Source organism: Eutrigla gurnardus, assembly GCF_963514095.1.
Source record: "Eutrigla gurnardus genome assembly, chromosome: 16".
Lineage (NCBI taxonomy): Eukaryota > Metazoa > Chordata > Actinopteri > Perciformes > Triglidae > Eutrigla > Eutrigla gurnardus.
In genome coordinates, this window is record NC_139927.1 from 22,793,905 (window position 1) to 22,809,768 (window position 15,864).

Here is a 15,864-nt window from a genome sequence, read left to right on the forward strand (position 1 = left end):
CAGACCAGTCAGTTTGACAGTTGAAATGAAAAATAAAGTAAAAAATTGGTTTTAAATGTTTTTTTTTTGTTTTGTTTTTTATCTTGAAGCATTTCGACTGTTTTAAAGAATGAATGGCTCAAACAAGCATGATATGAATATGTGCCATGTGCATATAAATTGTATGACAGGCTCTTTATTTTGATTGAATGATGGGCATGCAAACCAACAAGTTTTCATTAAATGATTTTAATGACAAATTGAAAAACTCTCATTTGCCATGAAGGTTATATTTTTACCATAACAATGTAATACATGTTTACAGTGCTTATTATTTTACTCCAAACCATGTTTCCTTACATTATGTTCAACAATTTTTATATGTTTTTAACCGAGCGTCTCCTCTCTTCGTTGACATAGCCGGCTGGACACGTTCCTTTTAGTGCATGTTGGTGCATGTCAGTGTGCCCCGCTGGCTGACTCGCTGGCTGGCTCGCTTCGCTGGCTAGCTCGGTTGCCTCTCTGCATATATACAACAATAAAGAAGCCTTGTTAGGACGTCCTTCCCTTTCACTACACTGAGAATTAAATTACAACTTTCTCTAGAAAAAGAAAAAAGCTTTGCATAGCACAATTGGTGATATAAGGGTTTAATGTCACATAATAAGTGACTGTGATTCTTCGATAAGACAGTACACTCGTTACATTTTTTTTAAATATCTGGTTTTGTTGAACGTTACACTGCAGTTGAATCAAGGAGTTGTTGGAGGAGTCATCTTTGTACTGTTTCTGATGGATCGCTGAGTTGTCTTTCAAATAAAAGGACATACGTCTCCCCGGTGGCCTCCATTCGTTGATATGGTCAGATTAAACAGTAAAAACCCCCTTATGAATTATAAACCATAAACACAACATGTTTACATAGTCCACAATTCAAAGACATAATTTATTCAGTATTTTAACACTGATTTAGTTGTTTTTTCTTTGTTGTCATTTGGGATTTTTAAGGGAAAGTATTCGTCGAGGGCACTATGTTTAAATTAACTGTAATTTTAACAAAAGTGAACAATGCAAAGTCAACACGTTTGCTTCAACTGTACATTAGTCAGATATTATTTCCTGCTATAGACCATCATTATTAATGAGGCGCTGTGAAGTTTGATGAAACTCTAAATGTTTTTACTCGGTGGAACTGTGCGTTGGTTATTTTATTAATATACGATGCCGTTACTTCTTCAAGGTGCAGTTTGGTGTAAATGATGCTACTGGATTTCACATTTGACGATTCAAAACTTTATGAATGAAACATCATTTAAAACAAAGAATATACTACATCTACATCTACTACATTTGTTCATAAACCATTCTATGTTTCATGTATTTGACTGTATGATATTGTTTAAATTTGTCACATTTCTTTTAATACCTTTGGATATAATATTTATTTATTTACAACAATCTCACAGGAGTAATGCTGCTGCGATGGTCTAGGTTTTTGTTGCTCCTCCGCTTTTCCCCTCCCCTTTTGTTTTCTCTGTTTCAGGTCGGGCAGGAGGCGTGGCTTGTTTCCCAGACTCAGATCAGACACACCTGGCCAGCATCTCTAGCAATCACCACACCTCCACTTAAACCCTGTCATGACTTCACAATGCTGCCAGATGATTTTCTTCCCATCCTGCATGAGCTCTGCCAGTTTTTCACCTGCTCACTCAACCTGCCTCTGCCCTCTGGTTTTTTGAGTAGGATTTTGTGTGTTTTTGTGCTTGAGGAATAAAGACTTTGAACTTGCTCTCATACGGTCTCCTGCATTCTCTTGTCCAAACCCCGGGTGTAACAGCTGCATTATTGCATATCAGCTCAGTAGCTGGTAAAAGGGAGACGTCCTCACAGAAGTGAAGTTATATTCCAGTAACTGTTGTTTGTATTACAGTTGTTTACGCTTTATCTCTAAATCAATGTTTTCAATACTTTTAACAATTTTCCTAAACACACCTACCAAACACTATTGGCCAAAAAATACAGGCAACATATTTGTTTCAATCTACACTGTATCAAAGCATTTGTAACTCAACTCAACTCAAACTTTATTTATAAAGCACATTTAAAAACAACCGAGGTTGACCAAAGTGAATACATATAACGTACATATAATACATATAATGCCATTATTACAAAAAATTAAGATAAATGCTAAGTAACTTAAACTTGGTTAAAAGCCAGGGAGAAAAAGTGTGTTTTTAGGGAAGATTTAAAAACCTCAAATGATCCGGCAGAGCAGGGCAAGTTATTCCAGAGCCTAGGGGCCGCCGCCACAAAGGCTCGGTCACCTTTGGTTTTTAGTTTTGTTTTAGGGGCAACCAGTAGCAGCTGATTGGAGGATCTAAATGTGGCAGTAAAAATCCATGGTTTTGGTCTTGGTTGAGCTTGTGTGTAAAAGAAGTTAAAGCATTTTAAATTTGTGTTAACTGGATGCATTTTGTGACAAACAACAAGAAATGTGTTAATTGCATCGCTTACACATGGATGTTGTGCTAACTGTGTTAAGAGTTTAGGAAACTTGTTAAAAGTATTGGAAAAATTGTCATAGCAATTGTAAAAAACTAACACAAACAGAGATGTGACTTATGAATCAATGCACCTGCTGAAGAGAAGTAAAGTTGCCAAATCCAAACTGGTCTCATCACCCACAGACAATGTACCGAGTCAAATAGACTATAAAGCAGGGTATGTTTTATATTTGTTTCAGATAAAACAAGATCAATTGCAAATATTGACCACACATGCTACCTACTGTATATTGGTTGTAATTGAGATCAAGAAAACCACCAGGGACCTCATTTATAAATCTTGAAAATGCACAAAACAGGGCTGGAAATGTGCGTACACCACTTTCCAAGCAAAGGTTGTGAACTATAAAAACCAAACTTGATGGGAACGTGTGCGTACATGGAAGCAAACTCTGGGGCATGCATACGCACATTCTGGAGACTGGAGGGGAATCTGTGGTGAACTGAAGTCAGAATGTAGAAAGTAAATGTGAGAAGAACTATTATAGTTTTGAAGACTCGCACACATTTCACTCCATATATTACGTTAGATCCGCGTTATCATGAAGATGAACTCCAGCAGTGTTATTTTCGTTTGTACTGAGTGATAATTGTTTCATAAACACTTTCTTTTAAAATTCAACTCGTATGTTAAATCAAAATGATTTCTAAATATTGAATCAGTGCACACTTTTAGTAACACACAGTTTTATAAATGAGGCCCCAGACCTGTTGAAAGTGGCTGAGTAAAAAAAACATGAACACCACACAAGAAGGACTGCTGCTGTCTCCATGTTTGACAGTCTTACTCCTGGGTCAGACTCCATCCAATGTATTAGTGTCGGTATGTTGGTCACTATGTCAGATCAGGTGGTTCTAGACTCAGAGAGACAGAGACCTATCCCCAACCAATCATGGCTGCTCATCTTTCACCATGTGTGTGATGTCTTCCCTACTCTCTGGGTTGCTGATGTACCTCTGCTTATCTCTACTGTTATAGTCTGTTCCCTCGAGGAAACATAAAAGAGACAGGGCTTTTGTTGCCATAGTAACCCCTATTTATGTCCCCAAACTCCCCCCACCCCCCCTCCGTCTATGAGACAGCAGTTCTCTGTTCTCTGTCATCCAGCCTTTCACCACGTGCATGTCAACCTCTTGAAAAGGGACGGACTCTGGTTTATTGGCGCCTTCATAGCAAGGCTCACTGCTTGGTGCACTGGTCCATTCATGAAGGAATCCCGTGAAATACTTAATTTATTTAAACTAAAGCGACAGTCAGACTGTCGGCGACTGGAGAAGAAACGGACAAGAACAGGTGGGTTAACCTTTGAGGAATACAGCAGAACCATCAGTCATTATCTACTTTAGTGCTGTTTAACTATGGTTTTCATATAAAATATCATTTATTTCATGGAGCTCTGGGCAGTTGAAACGCTGTGTGGAATCACATAGATTTGTATATTTTTATTTTAGTGCTGGGCTAAAGACCACTCTTGCGATTATTTGTCAGATTAAGTCACTGAAATAACAGAAAGTAGTATAACATATGATCACGGTGACTTCGCTGATATAAAAGAGAGAAAAATCATTGTGTTTACTTCAAAAATAAATGATCAACATTTCTGTCCATTGAAAAATGTATGAATTGACAAATAATTTCAGCTCTACACATGTTTAAATTGATCTCATATTTCACACATATTAATTTGTTGTAATATAACATTTTTGAAGTCATTGTTGGACTGTGTCTACATTGTAAGGGCTGTGATCACAATGTTCCTCTGATCAATGTTGAATGTGACCTGAGCAACCTGCAGGTCTCAAGAAGACCATGAACATCCAGTCTGCTCTCAGCAAAGAGGTGTTCACCCCCCGTGATGAGCGGATGTTGGTGGCGGTGGAGGTGTGGAGGAGGAAAAGGAAGAGAATGTCCTTCCTGTCTGCACGAGCCAAAGGAGACTATGCCACATTCATCTGTGTCTCAGGTTCAGTCTGACTTTTAGAACAAAATTAACATCTGCAGCTCCATGATAAAAGAAAAAAAAAAACATAATTAACAGAACTTATTGTTTTTATCTTGTAAGAAAGAGGTTGTATTGCTGGCTGCATTTCATTCATTACAGAAAAATGTGCAATTAAATGTACAGTAGTATATTTAAAGAAAGACTAGTGACAGAATGATTAATTATTTTCACAGATGATAATCATTTTAGAACTTTCCGTAACCATTGTTTTTTAATAGCATTGAATATACAAGAATAATTATGATTCAACATAATTCAACAAAGTCTTAAGCTAAACTTGTTTCCTGTTTACCAGTCAAGGAGCTCTCATAGTGTGATAAAGACACTCAATCTCTGGGTGGGTTGTCATAGTATTCATGTACTCTATGAAGGTATTTAGTCATAAATCTAACGTATGTGGAAGGAATTACAAGCGTTATTGTGGCAGAGGATGGCGAGAACGAGTTCTGAAGTAAACTAGAGATAACATGCTGAACGTCGTCAAATTGTGAGACATGATACCGGTGTAGAGGACGTTACATTCAAACGTAACTAAACTACATTGTGAATTATGTGAAAATATTTTGTGGTGGATTATGTTCACTCTTGACATATCACAAATTAATCCATGGAAGTCCATGTAGGGAGGAGGTCTGGATGAAAAACACAAGTCTTTCACCATTAGAAACAAGTAGTTTTGTTGTGTTTTAATTCATAGTCATTTTACAAAACCTAATCATGTAGCTTTTGAGTTTAAACCGAAATATGTAGTTATGTTGTCTAAGCCTAACTATGTAGTTATGTTGTCTAAACCTAACTATGCAGTTGTAATGTCTAAGCCTAACTATGTAGTTATATTGTCTAAGCCTATGTAGTTGTTGTCTAAACCTAACTATGTAGTTGTGGTATCTAAACTTAACTATGCAGTTATGTTGTCTAAGCCTAACTATGTAGTTATGTTGTCTAAACCTAACTTTGTAGTTGTGATGTCTAAACCTAACTATGTAGTTGTGATGTCTAAGCCATGGAGTTGTGATTTCTAAGCCTAACAATGTAGTTGTGATGTCTAAACCTAACTATGTAGTTGTGGTATCTAAACTTAACTATGCAGTTATGTTGTCTAAGCCTAACTATGTAGGTATGTTGTCTAAACCTAACTTTGTAGTTGTGATGTCTAAACCTAACTATGTAGTTGTGATGTCTAAGCCATGGAGTTGTGATTTCTAAGCCTAACTATGTAGTTGTGATGTCTAAACCTAACTATGTTGTTATGTTGTCAAAACCTAACTATGTAGCTGTGATGTATGAACCTAACTATGTAGTTGTGATGTCTAAACCATACTATGTAGTTGTGTTGTCTAAACCTAACTATGTAGTTATGTTGTCTAAACCTTACTATGTAGTTGTGATGTCTAAACCTAACTATGTAGTTTTGTAGCACACTTAGTTTTGTTTAGTAACATGTTTCAAACTCAAACCGTTGGTCCAGAAAAAAATTGTTTTCCCTGGAAAAGTAATTGAGGGTGTATTTGAGTTGAGTTGTATGGGAATGTATTAAAAGTGTTGCTTAGTTGATTGGCAGCATAGTAGTAAGTGTTGGTCGAGTAGACAGGAAGGACATTCTTGCATCCGATTTTGATGAAAGAACTGCACATATTGAGACAATGATTCAGCTGGGTAAACTTACTTGAAACAACAGAGATTCAGATTTGGGTGAACCATCAACTACAGAGCAAATAGGAAACTTAACTTCTCTTTATCAGTAATCCAACACCTTACCTCTCTTCTCAACCTTTCATTTTTATTTATATGAGGGACAAGTAGAGCAGCAGTGTCGGGTGTTCTGTATGTTGTATGTAGATGAAGATAATATCCAACTCTTGATAGTTTATGTCATATAATTACAGCCATCCATGACAACACAAAAACACTCAGACAGACAAACAAAACCAGAGGATTGTGCCTCTAATTGAGAACCAGTTTACAGTTTCCTCTTATACACTTTACTACGATTACTGTTAGTGGCAGTGTAATGAATTTGACACATTTAGATGGAAGTGTATGGAGTCGTTAATCAAACGCTCCAAAATGAGAGTCTACATCTTTAGGATGTTGTTATGATGATGTTTTAGTGGTTGCTTGTCCAGAACCTTGAGATCTAAGTTGTTTTAATGGAAACAGGCAAAAACATTGGCACTCTATTAAATGGCATCTGATTGGTCCACAGGTTTGAAGATTAGCCCACTGACACTTCTACAAAACATTTTATGAGTTTATCCAAAACAATTCCAAGATAGTTAAAATTCTGCAGTTCTAGACAGGCACGTCTTCAGTGTCTGTTCTTCATACAGTATTTTGATTGGTTTTCCATATTTCTGGACAGAGGACTTTGTATGATTGTAGAGATTGAGGCAGGTTTGTGATTTGGGGTAATATTAATACATGGAATTGATTTGAATGAGAAACACACAAACATTCAGGGTTAGTTAGTTAGTTTGGCTGCAGCAACAGAAGGTGTGTGTGACCATGTGCTTTTAAATGAGTTGATCTCTTATCTTGAACTTAACCAGAGCAGGTTAGATGTGCAACATTAGTTACAATGGTGATCTACCTGGTGAGAAGTGAACCACCGTCACAGGACTGAAAACAGAGTTAGGCTGCGTTGGAAATGCCATACTAACGTACTGCCTACTACATACTCAATGTGTGCGTACTGCATACTGCCTACTAAATCAATGTTTGAGTATGCACTTACCCTCAGACTGTTCACACTGTTAGTATAAACATCTCATACTACAGTTTTTTGTTTTAAACTTTGACATCTCGTCCTCATCTTCTCTCACGTAACTGAATCGATTACGTTTGCAGTTCTAGCTCCCGTTTAATGGAAATTACTTATCAAAATATAAAGCATGATTATTATTACTTAATTAAATATTTCTAAATATAATTTAAGTCAAATTACCATTGTTAAATGTTTTCTACAGTTTATTATATTTGCGTGCTCCCACGCTTTCCCTCTTTCTTCCTCTTACCTGAGTAGCTGCTTCACTCACCATTGATCGTGACTATTAAGCAGCTTTTATCGATCATTAATCGTCCGTTCATAGATCGTCTGACCACGGATCACCAGCACTTTCACCGCGGAGACGACGGAGGCAATCGGCCCGTCGGCTACATTATTCACATGTACATGGAATTTAGATTTCCCTCTGAAGTAAGTAATATGTCTGGTTCACATAAGTACCTTTATTATTTGATCATCAATGGACAGGCATATGCATGCATAAACAAAATCAACAGACATACAGGCTAATTTAAGTTGTTTTAATAATATCATGTATGAGTTTGGTGGGATAAAAAAAAAAAACAAGTAGTGGGTTATTAGTGAATCATTTATTAGACAAATAATCCATGTTATATATACAGGTTGCAATACATGTACAATAAGAAGAAATAAGTAGTTTATCAACAAATGAATAGGAAAACATTCAGAATAAATGTAATATCTTAAGTTTTCTGTTACAGGTTGGTGCCAGAGGGCCGTACAGCAGGTCAATCCTTATGTTCCCCCGCTGGGCCTCTACTTTGGGGAACGGGATTTAAGGAAAGACCTCCGTCTTTCAAGGCGTTCCATGGAGAACCTTGTCCACTGCTTAATAGGGGAACATAGATGGGTTCCATGTCCATAGTTCCAGGGAGAACCTTATCTACTGCTTACTAGGAGAGCATAGATGGGTTCCATGTCCATAGTTCCACGGAAAACCTTATCCACTGCTTACTAGGGGAGCATAGATGGGTTCCATGTCCATAGTTCCACGGAGAACCTCATCCACTGTTTACTATGGGAGCATAGATGGGTTCCATCTCCATTGTTCCAAGGAGAACCTTCTCCACTGCTTACGAGGGGAGCATAGATGGGTTCCATGTCCATAGTTTCACGGTGGTGATGGGGATGACTGCGACAAAGCCAACGAGCCACTCCAGCAGTCCTGGGACATCCTCAGAGTCTCCAGCAGTCCTGGGACATCCTCAGAGGCTCCAGCAATCCTGGGACATCCTCAGAGGCTCGTAGGTGCAGTGTCTACTCCAAATGTCCAGATCCCTGTGTTGCAGGAACATGATTATTGTTGAGGTTTTATTTGTCAGTGGTGGAGTTTATAAGTAATACCACATGGTATAAGTTCTTACAGTCAAATGTTTCCTGTTAAATGTTTTATGAATATATCTGATGTTCTGTACAAAGCTAAATAATAAATATCTGAATATATATTATTGTTGACTCTGTTTTAGGCCTGCAGGTCTATTTCCCTCTTGCTCTTGAGGAGAGACCCTGCTGCAGTGGTAGGCATCATGGCTGAGGAGATTGGGGTGTAGTGGGGTAATAGCAGGTCTTCTCTCCATCACCTCATCCATGACAACAAAAACTTCCAGTGTGCAGCAGTGACCTCTCCTCCCTCAGAGCTGACACCTTCAGTTCCTACAAACAACATATACAAACACTTCTCATAATCATTGTTTAGATCAACTATTCACCACTAGTGATATATTATAATATGTACTGTAATACTGTTCCACATGGGATCAGCTTAATGGACTCTGATGTTTTAACACATTGTAGATATTACCCAGCACTGTCTTTGCCTGGTTATTTATAAGAAAGACAACTTCATCTTTCGTTTTTTTTATGCTATAGTGTTCAACACTTTAAACTGCTTCCAACTCACCTTGTATTTCTGCTTCATGTTCTCCTACTTCTTCTTTAGCAATCTGGGCTCCACCTTCCCTCCATCCCATGTTCTTTAATATATAATCTATATGAAGGGGATCAGCACGTAGAAAAATGTTACAGCTCATTGCAATGATTTCTTGCCGATTAAAATGACACTTCAACAGAAACGTTTCAGGTAGACATCTCAGGAGAGCAGTACATCTCCCATCTATATACGCTGGTTTTCAACCTTATATCATTGAGTAGCTAAATACACAACAGTAGAACTTAAACGGAGCCCTGCATATGAGAATTACAATATTTAATACAACATTTCTTACGTGAAGCCTCTCATAGCAGCATTCCTCCTGCCAGTGAACTTCTCCTCATCGTTCCCTCCACCGAATGAGGCGCTCAGTGTCTGCATCGGTCCTTTAACGAACGGTGCACGGCGTTACTAATCACCATAAGTAATTTTATAACCACCTTTTAAGATGAGCATTATCTTCTTAGGCAACGTCATAAACGGCACATTTGCCGCTTCGCTGATGCTCGCTAACCTCTATGGTAAATTAGCATCAGTAGGCTAGCCGGCTAGCAGGATCTTCGATTTGTAACAATAAAGTAACGTTACGATTTAAAAGTCAGCTAAAAACATACAAATCGTGTTAGAGTATACTTACATTTGTACGTGGTTTGTTGCTGGCTGTTGCCAAGATCGCCGCAATCATCCGCTTTTATCGAAAAGTTTCAGAAGTCAGAAGAGCAGCAATGGATTTTGGGGAAGTTGAATTTATCTAGCAAGGTCCGCTGTATACTGTATAAATTCTTGCCAATGCAGTATACTTCCGGGCATTTCTCGCATACACAAATTTACATAATATTGTATGTAGACGCACTACATACTCAAATATATGTCACACTTTAGTATGAGTAGGACGTTAGTATTGGCATTTCCAACACAGCCTGAATCAACTTGAATAACCTTGAATCCTGCTCCTCTACCGACTCCTGTTCATGAATAAGAATTAAATGGAGTTAATCTGGAGAGCAGGACGTCAGCGTCAAATGATTGGTTGAGGTGTAGAGAGACGACTGTGAGTAGGTAGCAGTAAGCTAGCTCTGTTCAACATGTCGGTCTGAAAACAAACTGATTTGTGTCAACAGATTGTTGTCCTCCCAGTTTGCCATTATTAACTGTTGTGCTAATACCTTTAGAAGCTATCTATGTAGGTTGCAAGGTGACCTGCACCTGGAAATAATTACAGGTGTTCTCAGTAGATGAGTTTAATTAACTTCTCTGTGTGTCTAATAGAGTAGACGAGTGTTGAGCATGTGAAATAGATGATTTGTCATTTTAATGAATCATTCTCTCGTTTAACTGGATGAACATTTCCTAAAACTGCTGAAGGACTAAAACCACCTTGTTTCAGTGACAAACATGCAACACATTTTTGACATTGGGGACTTGAAAAATTATCTTTTACATTGACAAACTTCAATGGCTTTCAGTAGGATTTCATACTTTGTATGCATTCTGTTTAGTGACCAATCAGAGGCCACATCAGCTCCTAATTACCAAGGTGAAGCAGTTTGGCGGCTGCTCATCCTTCAACAGGAGGACACAGTGGAAGGTTGAGCAGCTGCGACAGGTCAACGGCATCAACCCCAACAAGGTCTGCTGCGCTCCACCAACATGTCTCTAATCCTAAATTCTACAAATGTTGAGCTGTGTTCCGCTTCTCCAGGACTGCCCAGAGTTCGACCTGGTCTTTGACAACGCTGTGGACCAGTGGACAGCTAGGTCATCAGCAGACAAGTGTATCTTTGTTCAGATCCTGTACCATGCCTGCCAGACCTACTGGGGGGTAAGAGCAGGAAGTCGAGGCAAGGTGGGACACCAGGGGACAGCGAGTCAGCGTGCTCAGTGTGGGGACGGAGCTGGTCCCAGTGACTCACCAGCCTCTGAACCCAGAACCCTGCAGGGCTTGGTTCCTCCCAGACAGACAGAGTTCATTAACTGTCAGTCCAAACTGACCGGAGGTAATCTGATCATCTCTGGAAATGATTCAGTTCCTGCGTGAATGACTCCAGCTCTCACATGTTGTTTTAGATGCCTGCACCATGATCCTGCTCATCTACCGCTGCAAAGTCTTCTTCAGCCGCATGAAGAACCTGATGGACCACAGTCGATCACCTGCTCGAGGTAAGGCACCCATTAAAGTCACAATGTAGGTTCACTAGTGGTGGATGGTACGTAGAATGTGTTCTGAGGCTCTGTAGGAACTTTGTCAAGTCTTAGAAAATCACAATCACCTCTTGGCCAAGTACGAGTGAACATACAACCAGTCTGATCCTGATGTTCTGACACAGAAATAACAGCTAGGGGACAAGGACAACACTAAGGCTGTTATCAGCTTTTGTGTGCTGTCTGATCATTATCAGACTGATATTGGCTGGTCTGACCCTGACATCATCTAAATCAGGGGTGCCCAAGTCCGGTCCTGGGGCCTGTACTACGAAGCAGGATTTGGGCTTAGCGAGGTAACTTGTCTCTGGCTTTTCCTTTTTGTCCATTGTCCTCACTGTGCTGCAGCAGAAAGGCCTCTGTGATGTGGCGGTCAGATGAGTGGACACATTGTTTATTTCTGGGAGGTTGACACAATAGGCGGTCATTTAGGAGGCTTTGAGAGCATTGAACCCGCGGACAGGGACAGTGTCATGGTGGGAGACGTGTCAGGCTGCAGCCAGACACCAACAGCACCTCCTGCTCAACCTCAGTTGACCTATTGTAAAGACACTATCACACTCACATGGAATCAGTTGTGCAGTTAATGAACATGGGGCCTCATTCACCAATATCTTCCTACGTTTTTTCTTAAATTTGAAAGTTCCTCAGAAAAATCTACATCTGATTCATGACATGTTCTTAAATTGCAAAAAAAAGGTGCACCTGTGTTCTTATAAAATATAAAGTTATAAATTAATTTGCATTTGATCGAAGAAAATAAGTATTTGATCCCCAACCAAAACACAACTTATTACTTGGTGGAGAAACACTTGTTGGCAAGCATTGAAGTCAGCTGTTACTTGTAGTTGGTCACCAGGTTTGCACACATCTCAGGAGGGATTCTGGTCCACTGCTCTTTACAGGTCCTCTCCAAATCCTGAAGGTTTCGAGGCTGTCGCTTGGCAACTCCAAGCTTCAGCTCTGGAGACTGGCTGGGCTACTCCATAACCTTAATGTGCTTCTTATTGAGCCACTCCTTTGTTGCCTTGGCCACATGTTTTAGGTCATTTTCATGCTGGAAGACCCTCCATGTCACTTAGCAGAGAAACAGATACAAAGCATAATGTTTCCACCTCTGTGCTGGACAGATGATATTCTTTGGATTGTAGTCAGCATTTCTCTCCCTCCAAACATGACGAGTCGAGTTTATGCCAACGAGTTACATTTTGGTTTCATCTGACCCCATCACCCTCTCCCAAGGCTTCTCTGAATGATTTAGGTGTTAATTGGCTTCAGACGGGCCTATATGTGTGTTCTTGAGCAGGGGGAACTTGCTGGCACTGCAGGATTTCAATCCATTACAGCATAGTGTGTTACCAATGGTTTTCTTGGTGACTGTGGTCCCAGCTGTCTTGAGATCATGACCAAGCTCCTCCCAAGTAGTTCTGGGCTGATCCCTCACCCTTCTCATGATCATCCCCTCCACGAGGGGAGATCTTGCATGGAGCTCCAGGCAGAGTGTGATTGATGGTTATTTTATATTTCTTCCATTTTGTAATAATTGCACCAACAGTTGTCTCCCTCTCACCAAGCTCCTTGCTGATGGTCTTGTAGCCCATTTCAGCCTTGTGCAGGTCTACAATCTTGTCCCTGATGTCCCTTGAAAGTCCTTTGCTCCTTGGTGCTGGAGGGGTTAGAATTGTAGAGATTGGTTCTGTTAACAGGTGTCTTTATACCCATAAACTCGGAGTACTTTCTTAAAGTGACAGGACTCATCTGTGTGCCTCATAGAACCGGTCTGTGGGAGCCAGAATTGTAGCTGGTTTGTGGGATCAAACACTAATTTTGTTAAATCAAATGCAAATTAATTTATAACTTTATATTGTGTGTTTTATTATATTGTCTGGATTTTTTGTTGATATTGCATCTCTATTTGTTCAAATAAAAGTACCATAAAATGAAAGACTTCTTCTTTGTTTGTAATCTTGTGAACTAACAAAATCAGCAGTGGATCAAATCATTATTTCCCCAACTGTATATTTGAAGCTGCACCAGCAATTTTTCACACACACACACACACACACACACACACACACACACACACACACACACACACACACACACACACACACACACACACACACACTAGCTTAGGTAATGGTATTTATATAACAATTTGATGTTAGCATGTTGACATTTTACCCTGTTGAGTGGAAGAGCACATAATAAACTGCAATGAGAAAACGATTACTCTGAATAAATAAATAAATAAATTTCATTTTATTTATGTGTGTGAACAGGTCAGCCGGGGCAGCGTGCCACCGAGAGCATTATGGGTAATGTAGTCCACAGGGTGAATGTGGCTCTGGGGGAACGTGGAGACAGACTGACTCGTGCTGAAAATCAGACTGTGGAACTGATGCACAAAGCCCAGCAGTTTGCAGACACTGCTCACAAGGTGACATATAAATATACAGATACATCATTTATTATATATGTAATGAAAATTATAGTTCAGATTTGTTTATTTTACTGTATTTGTATTTTGTTGTCTTTGTTTTATTCCCCGTGCAGCTGGCACAGAAGTATTCAAAGTAGAGTCTGTTGTTGTAACTTGGACACCAACACAGTCGGAGCCGTGCAGATACAACCAGCTCATCGTCATCAAAGAAGACTAAATATATGTCCTTGTGCTTTTAATCTCACTCAGTCGGAGGATCGTCTGAGCTGTGTCCGCTCTGAATCTGCTATCTTTAATAAACAAAAAGCTGGACTTGTAGATTTAACATTGTTTTTGTGTACTTAGATGTAAACACAGCTTCCTGTGACAGTTACTGTACTGAATACTTCAGATCTGTGTGATCAGGATGTTTTTGGTTCTCCACATGGTTTGGACTTAATTAACTAAGTGTTTGATTTGACATTACTCTCCACTCTTTGCCCTCATTCTGTGTTGCTAATGTCAGTGTCATGTTAAAATTGTGTCACTTTATGTGTTGTCTCTGTGTACATCCTGTGTGTTACTGTCTGCGTCAGAGGTCTTGTCTTCGAGGGTTGAGTGAAGGTGGACTAGGAAGGCCAGGTTGATCAGGTGGACTAGTAAGGTCAGGTTGATCAGGTGGACTAAGAAGGTCAGGTTGATCAGGTGGACTAAGAAGGTCAGGTTGATCAGGTGCATTAAGTGTTTTTTTTTTCATGAAAGTATTGACTTTACTTGAAATGCTTCATATCTGCATCACTTCTTGCTGATTAAAAACATATTCTAAACTAATCCTAACGATTGGAGTGTAAATTCCCAGATCAATCTTCTGAGCTTGTTATAGCCTATGTGGTGCACCTGAAGGGGAGTTCACACCGAATGCGACGCAAATTTTCTGCACAACCTAATTACATGTAAAGTCAATGCACAGATGTGACCTGCCGCATATTCATGTGCCGAGTTTTCTGCGGTGTGAATCGCATGTTGGACGTAAGGTGTTGACGTTATGCGTTGATGCAATGCTCTGATCAATCAGCGTTGCGATTCTCCCCACTCGTCAGTGAATCCGTAATGGAGGCAAATGTTTAGCCCCGTTGGTAAAGTGAAAAAGGGAAGAACAACACGAGCACGACACGTTAGCCTTCATCAGTGTATTTTTTCTTTTTTTTTTCATCCGCCGACTGCTTCTCTCAAAACACAGGCATCAACAATCAATTGCTGAGCAGCAGATTCGCCACAGACTTAACAAAGAAAATAAAAATACAATTGCATTTCCAAACATAACTTATGCAAGTGAATTTTGAAAGGTAAGTAAAAGGTTGTAAACAAAAAGTGATATATAATAAACAATTTTTTCCATACATGTAGTTACTTTCTCTGTTGTCATTTTCAGGCAAAAGCAGTTGAACACAGAACAGATGATCAATCATTCATTTTAACATTTTTATCATTCTCATTATAACCGTCATTATAACCATGACACACTCCCCTACAGCACAGATGTCGTCCCTGACATCTCAACAAACAGCAGTAAATTTACACCATTTAGCTATGTATGTAATGTCATCCAATCAATCATTCAGCAGTCTGTATACAATCACTTGGCTTATTCAAAATCCAGGAGGGTGTGACATGAATCACCACTCTGCTTGTCCATCAGTCCATTCATGAGCGTTTAAGGCAGGGATGCCAGGGTTACGGCCCACGGGCCGGACCCGGCCTGACTGTACGTCACATCCGGCCCGCGGGTGATAAGGGGAGAATATTTTTTTAAATTATTATTTTATCTATTTTTTAAAAAATATATACCGTAAATCCTCTAATACTGGCCTGTATTCTATTACCGGCCAGTCACATTGGCCGGGGCAAGTGTCGACAGGTAGCGTTATTTCCACCCTTCCCATTCATTGTCAGGT

General features: G+C 39.5%; 1 protein-coding gene across 3 annotated transcripts; it reads left to right on the forward strand.

The window, feature by feature from the left end:
* The first annotated feature begins 3,699 nt into the window (after window positions 1–3,699).
* Window positions 3,700–14,284, forward strand: stxbp6l (syntaxin binding protein 6 (amisyn), like). Of its 3 annotated transcripts, none has more exons than XM_084031109.1 (7): window positions 3,700–3,840; window positions 4,343–4,510; window positions 10,785–10,915; window positions 10,988–11,282; window positions 11,353–11,445; window positions 13,770–13,927; window positions 14,044–14,284. In XM_084031109.1, the coding sequence occupies exons 1-7, from the start codon at window positions 3,753–3,755 to the stop codon at window positions 14,065–14,067; spliced, it is 957 nt and encodes a 318-aa protein (XP_083887235.1). In that variant the 5' UTR covers window positions 3,700–3,752; the 3' UTR covers window positions 14,068–14,284. The 3 variants fall into 3 exon arrangements, with proteins under 3 accessions (XP_083887235.1, XP_083887237.1, XP_083887236.1); XM_084031110.1 differs by having other exon boundaries at window positions 3,729–3,840; window positions 4,380–4,510; XM_084031111.1 differs by lacking the exon at window positions 4,343–4,510 and having other exon boundaries at window positions 3,705–3,840.
* The last annotated feature ends 1,580 nt before the right edge of the window (window positions 14,285–15,864 follow it).

What these genes read in the sequence shown, in the direction of transcription:
- stxbp6l (XM_084031109.1), top strand. Translation starts at nt 3,753, where the DNA reads ATGAAGGAATCCCGTGAAATACTTAATTTATTTAAACTAAAGCGACAG. An exon ending in GAAGAAACGGACAAGAACAG is followed by an intron (nt 3,841 to 4,342) that starts GTGGGTTAACCT and finishes AGCAACCTGCAG; the next exon opens with GTCTCAAGAAGACCATGAAC. An exon ending in TCAGTCCAAACTGACCGGAG is followed by an intron (nt 11,283 to 11,352) that starts GTAATCTGATCA and finishes ATGTTGTTTTAG; the next exon opens with ATGCCTGCACCATGATCCTG.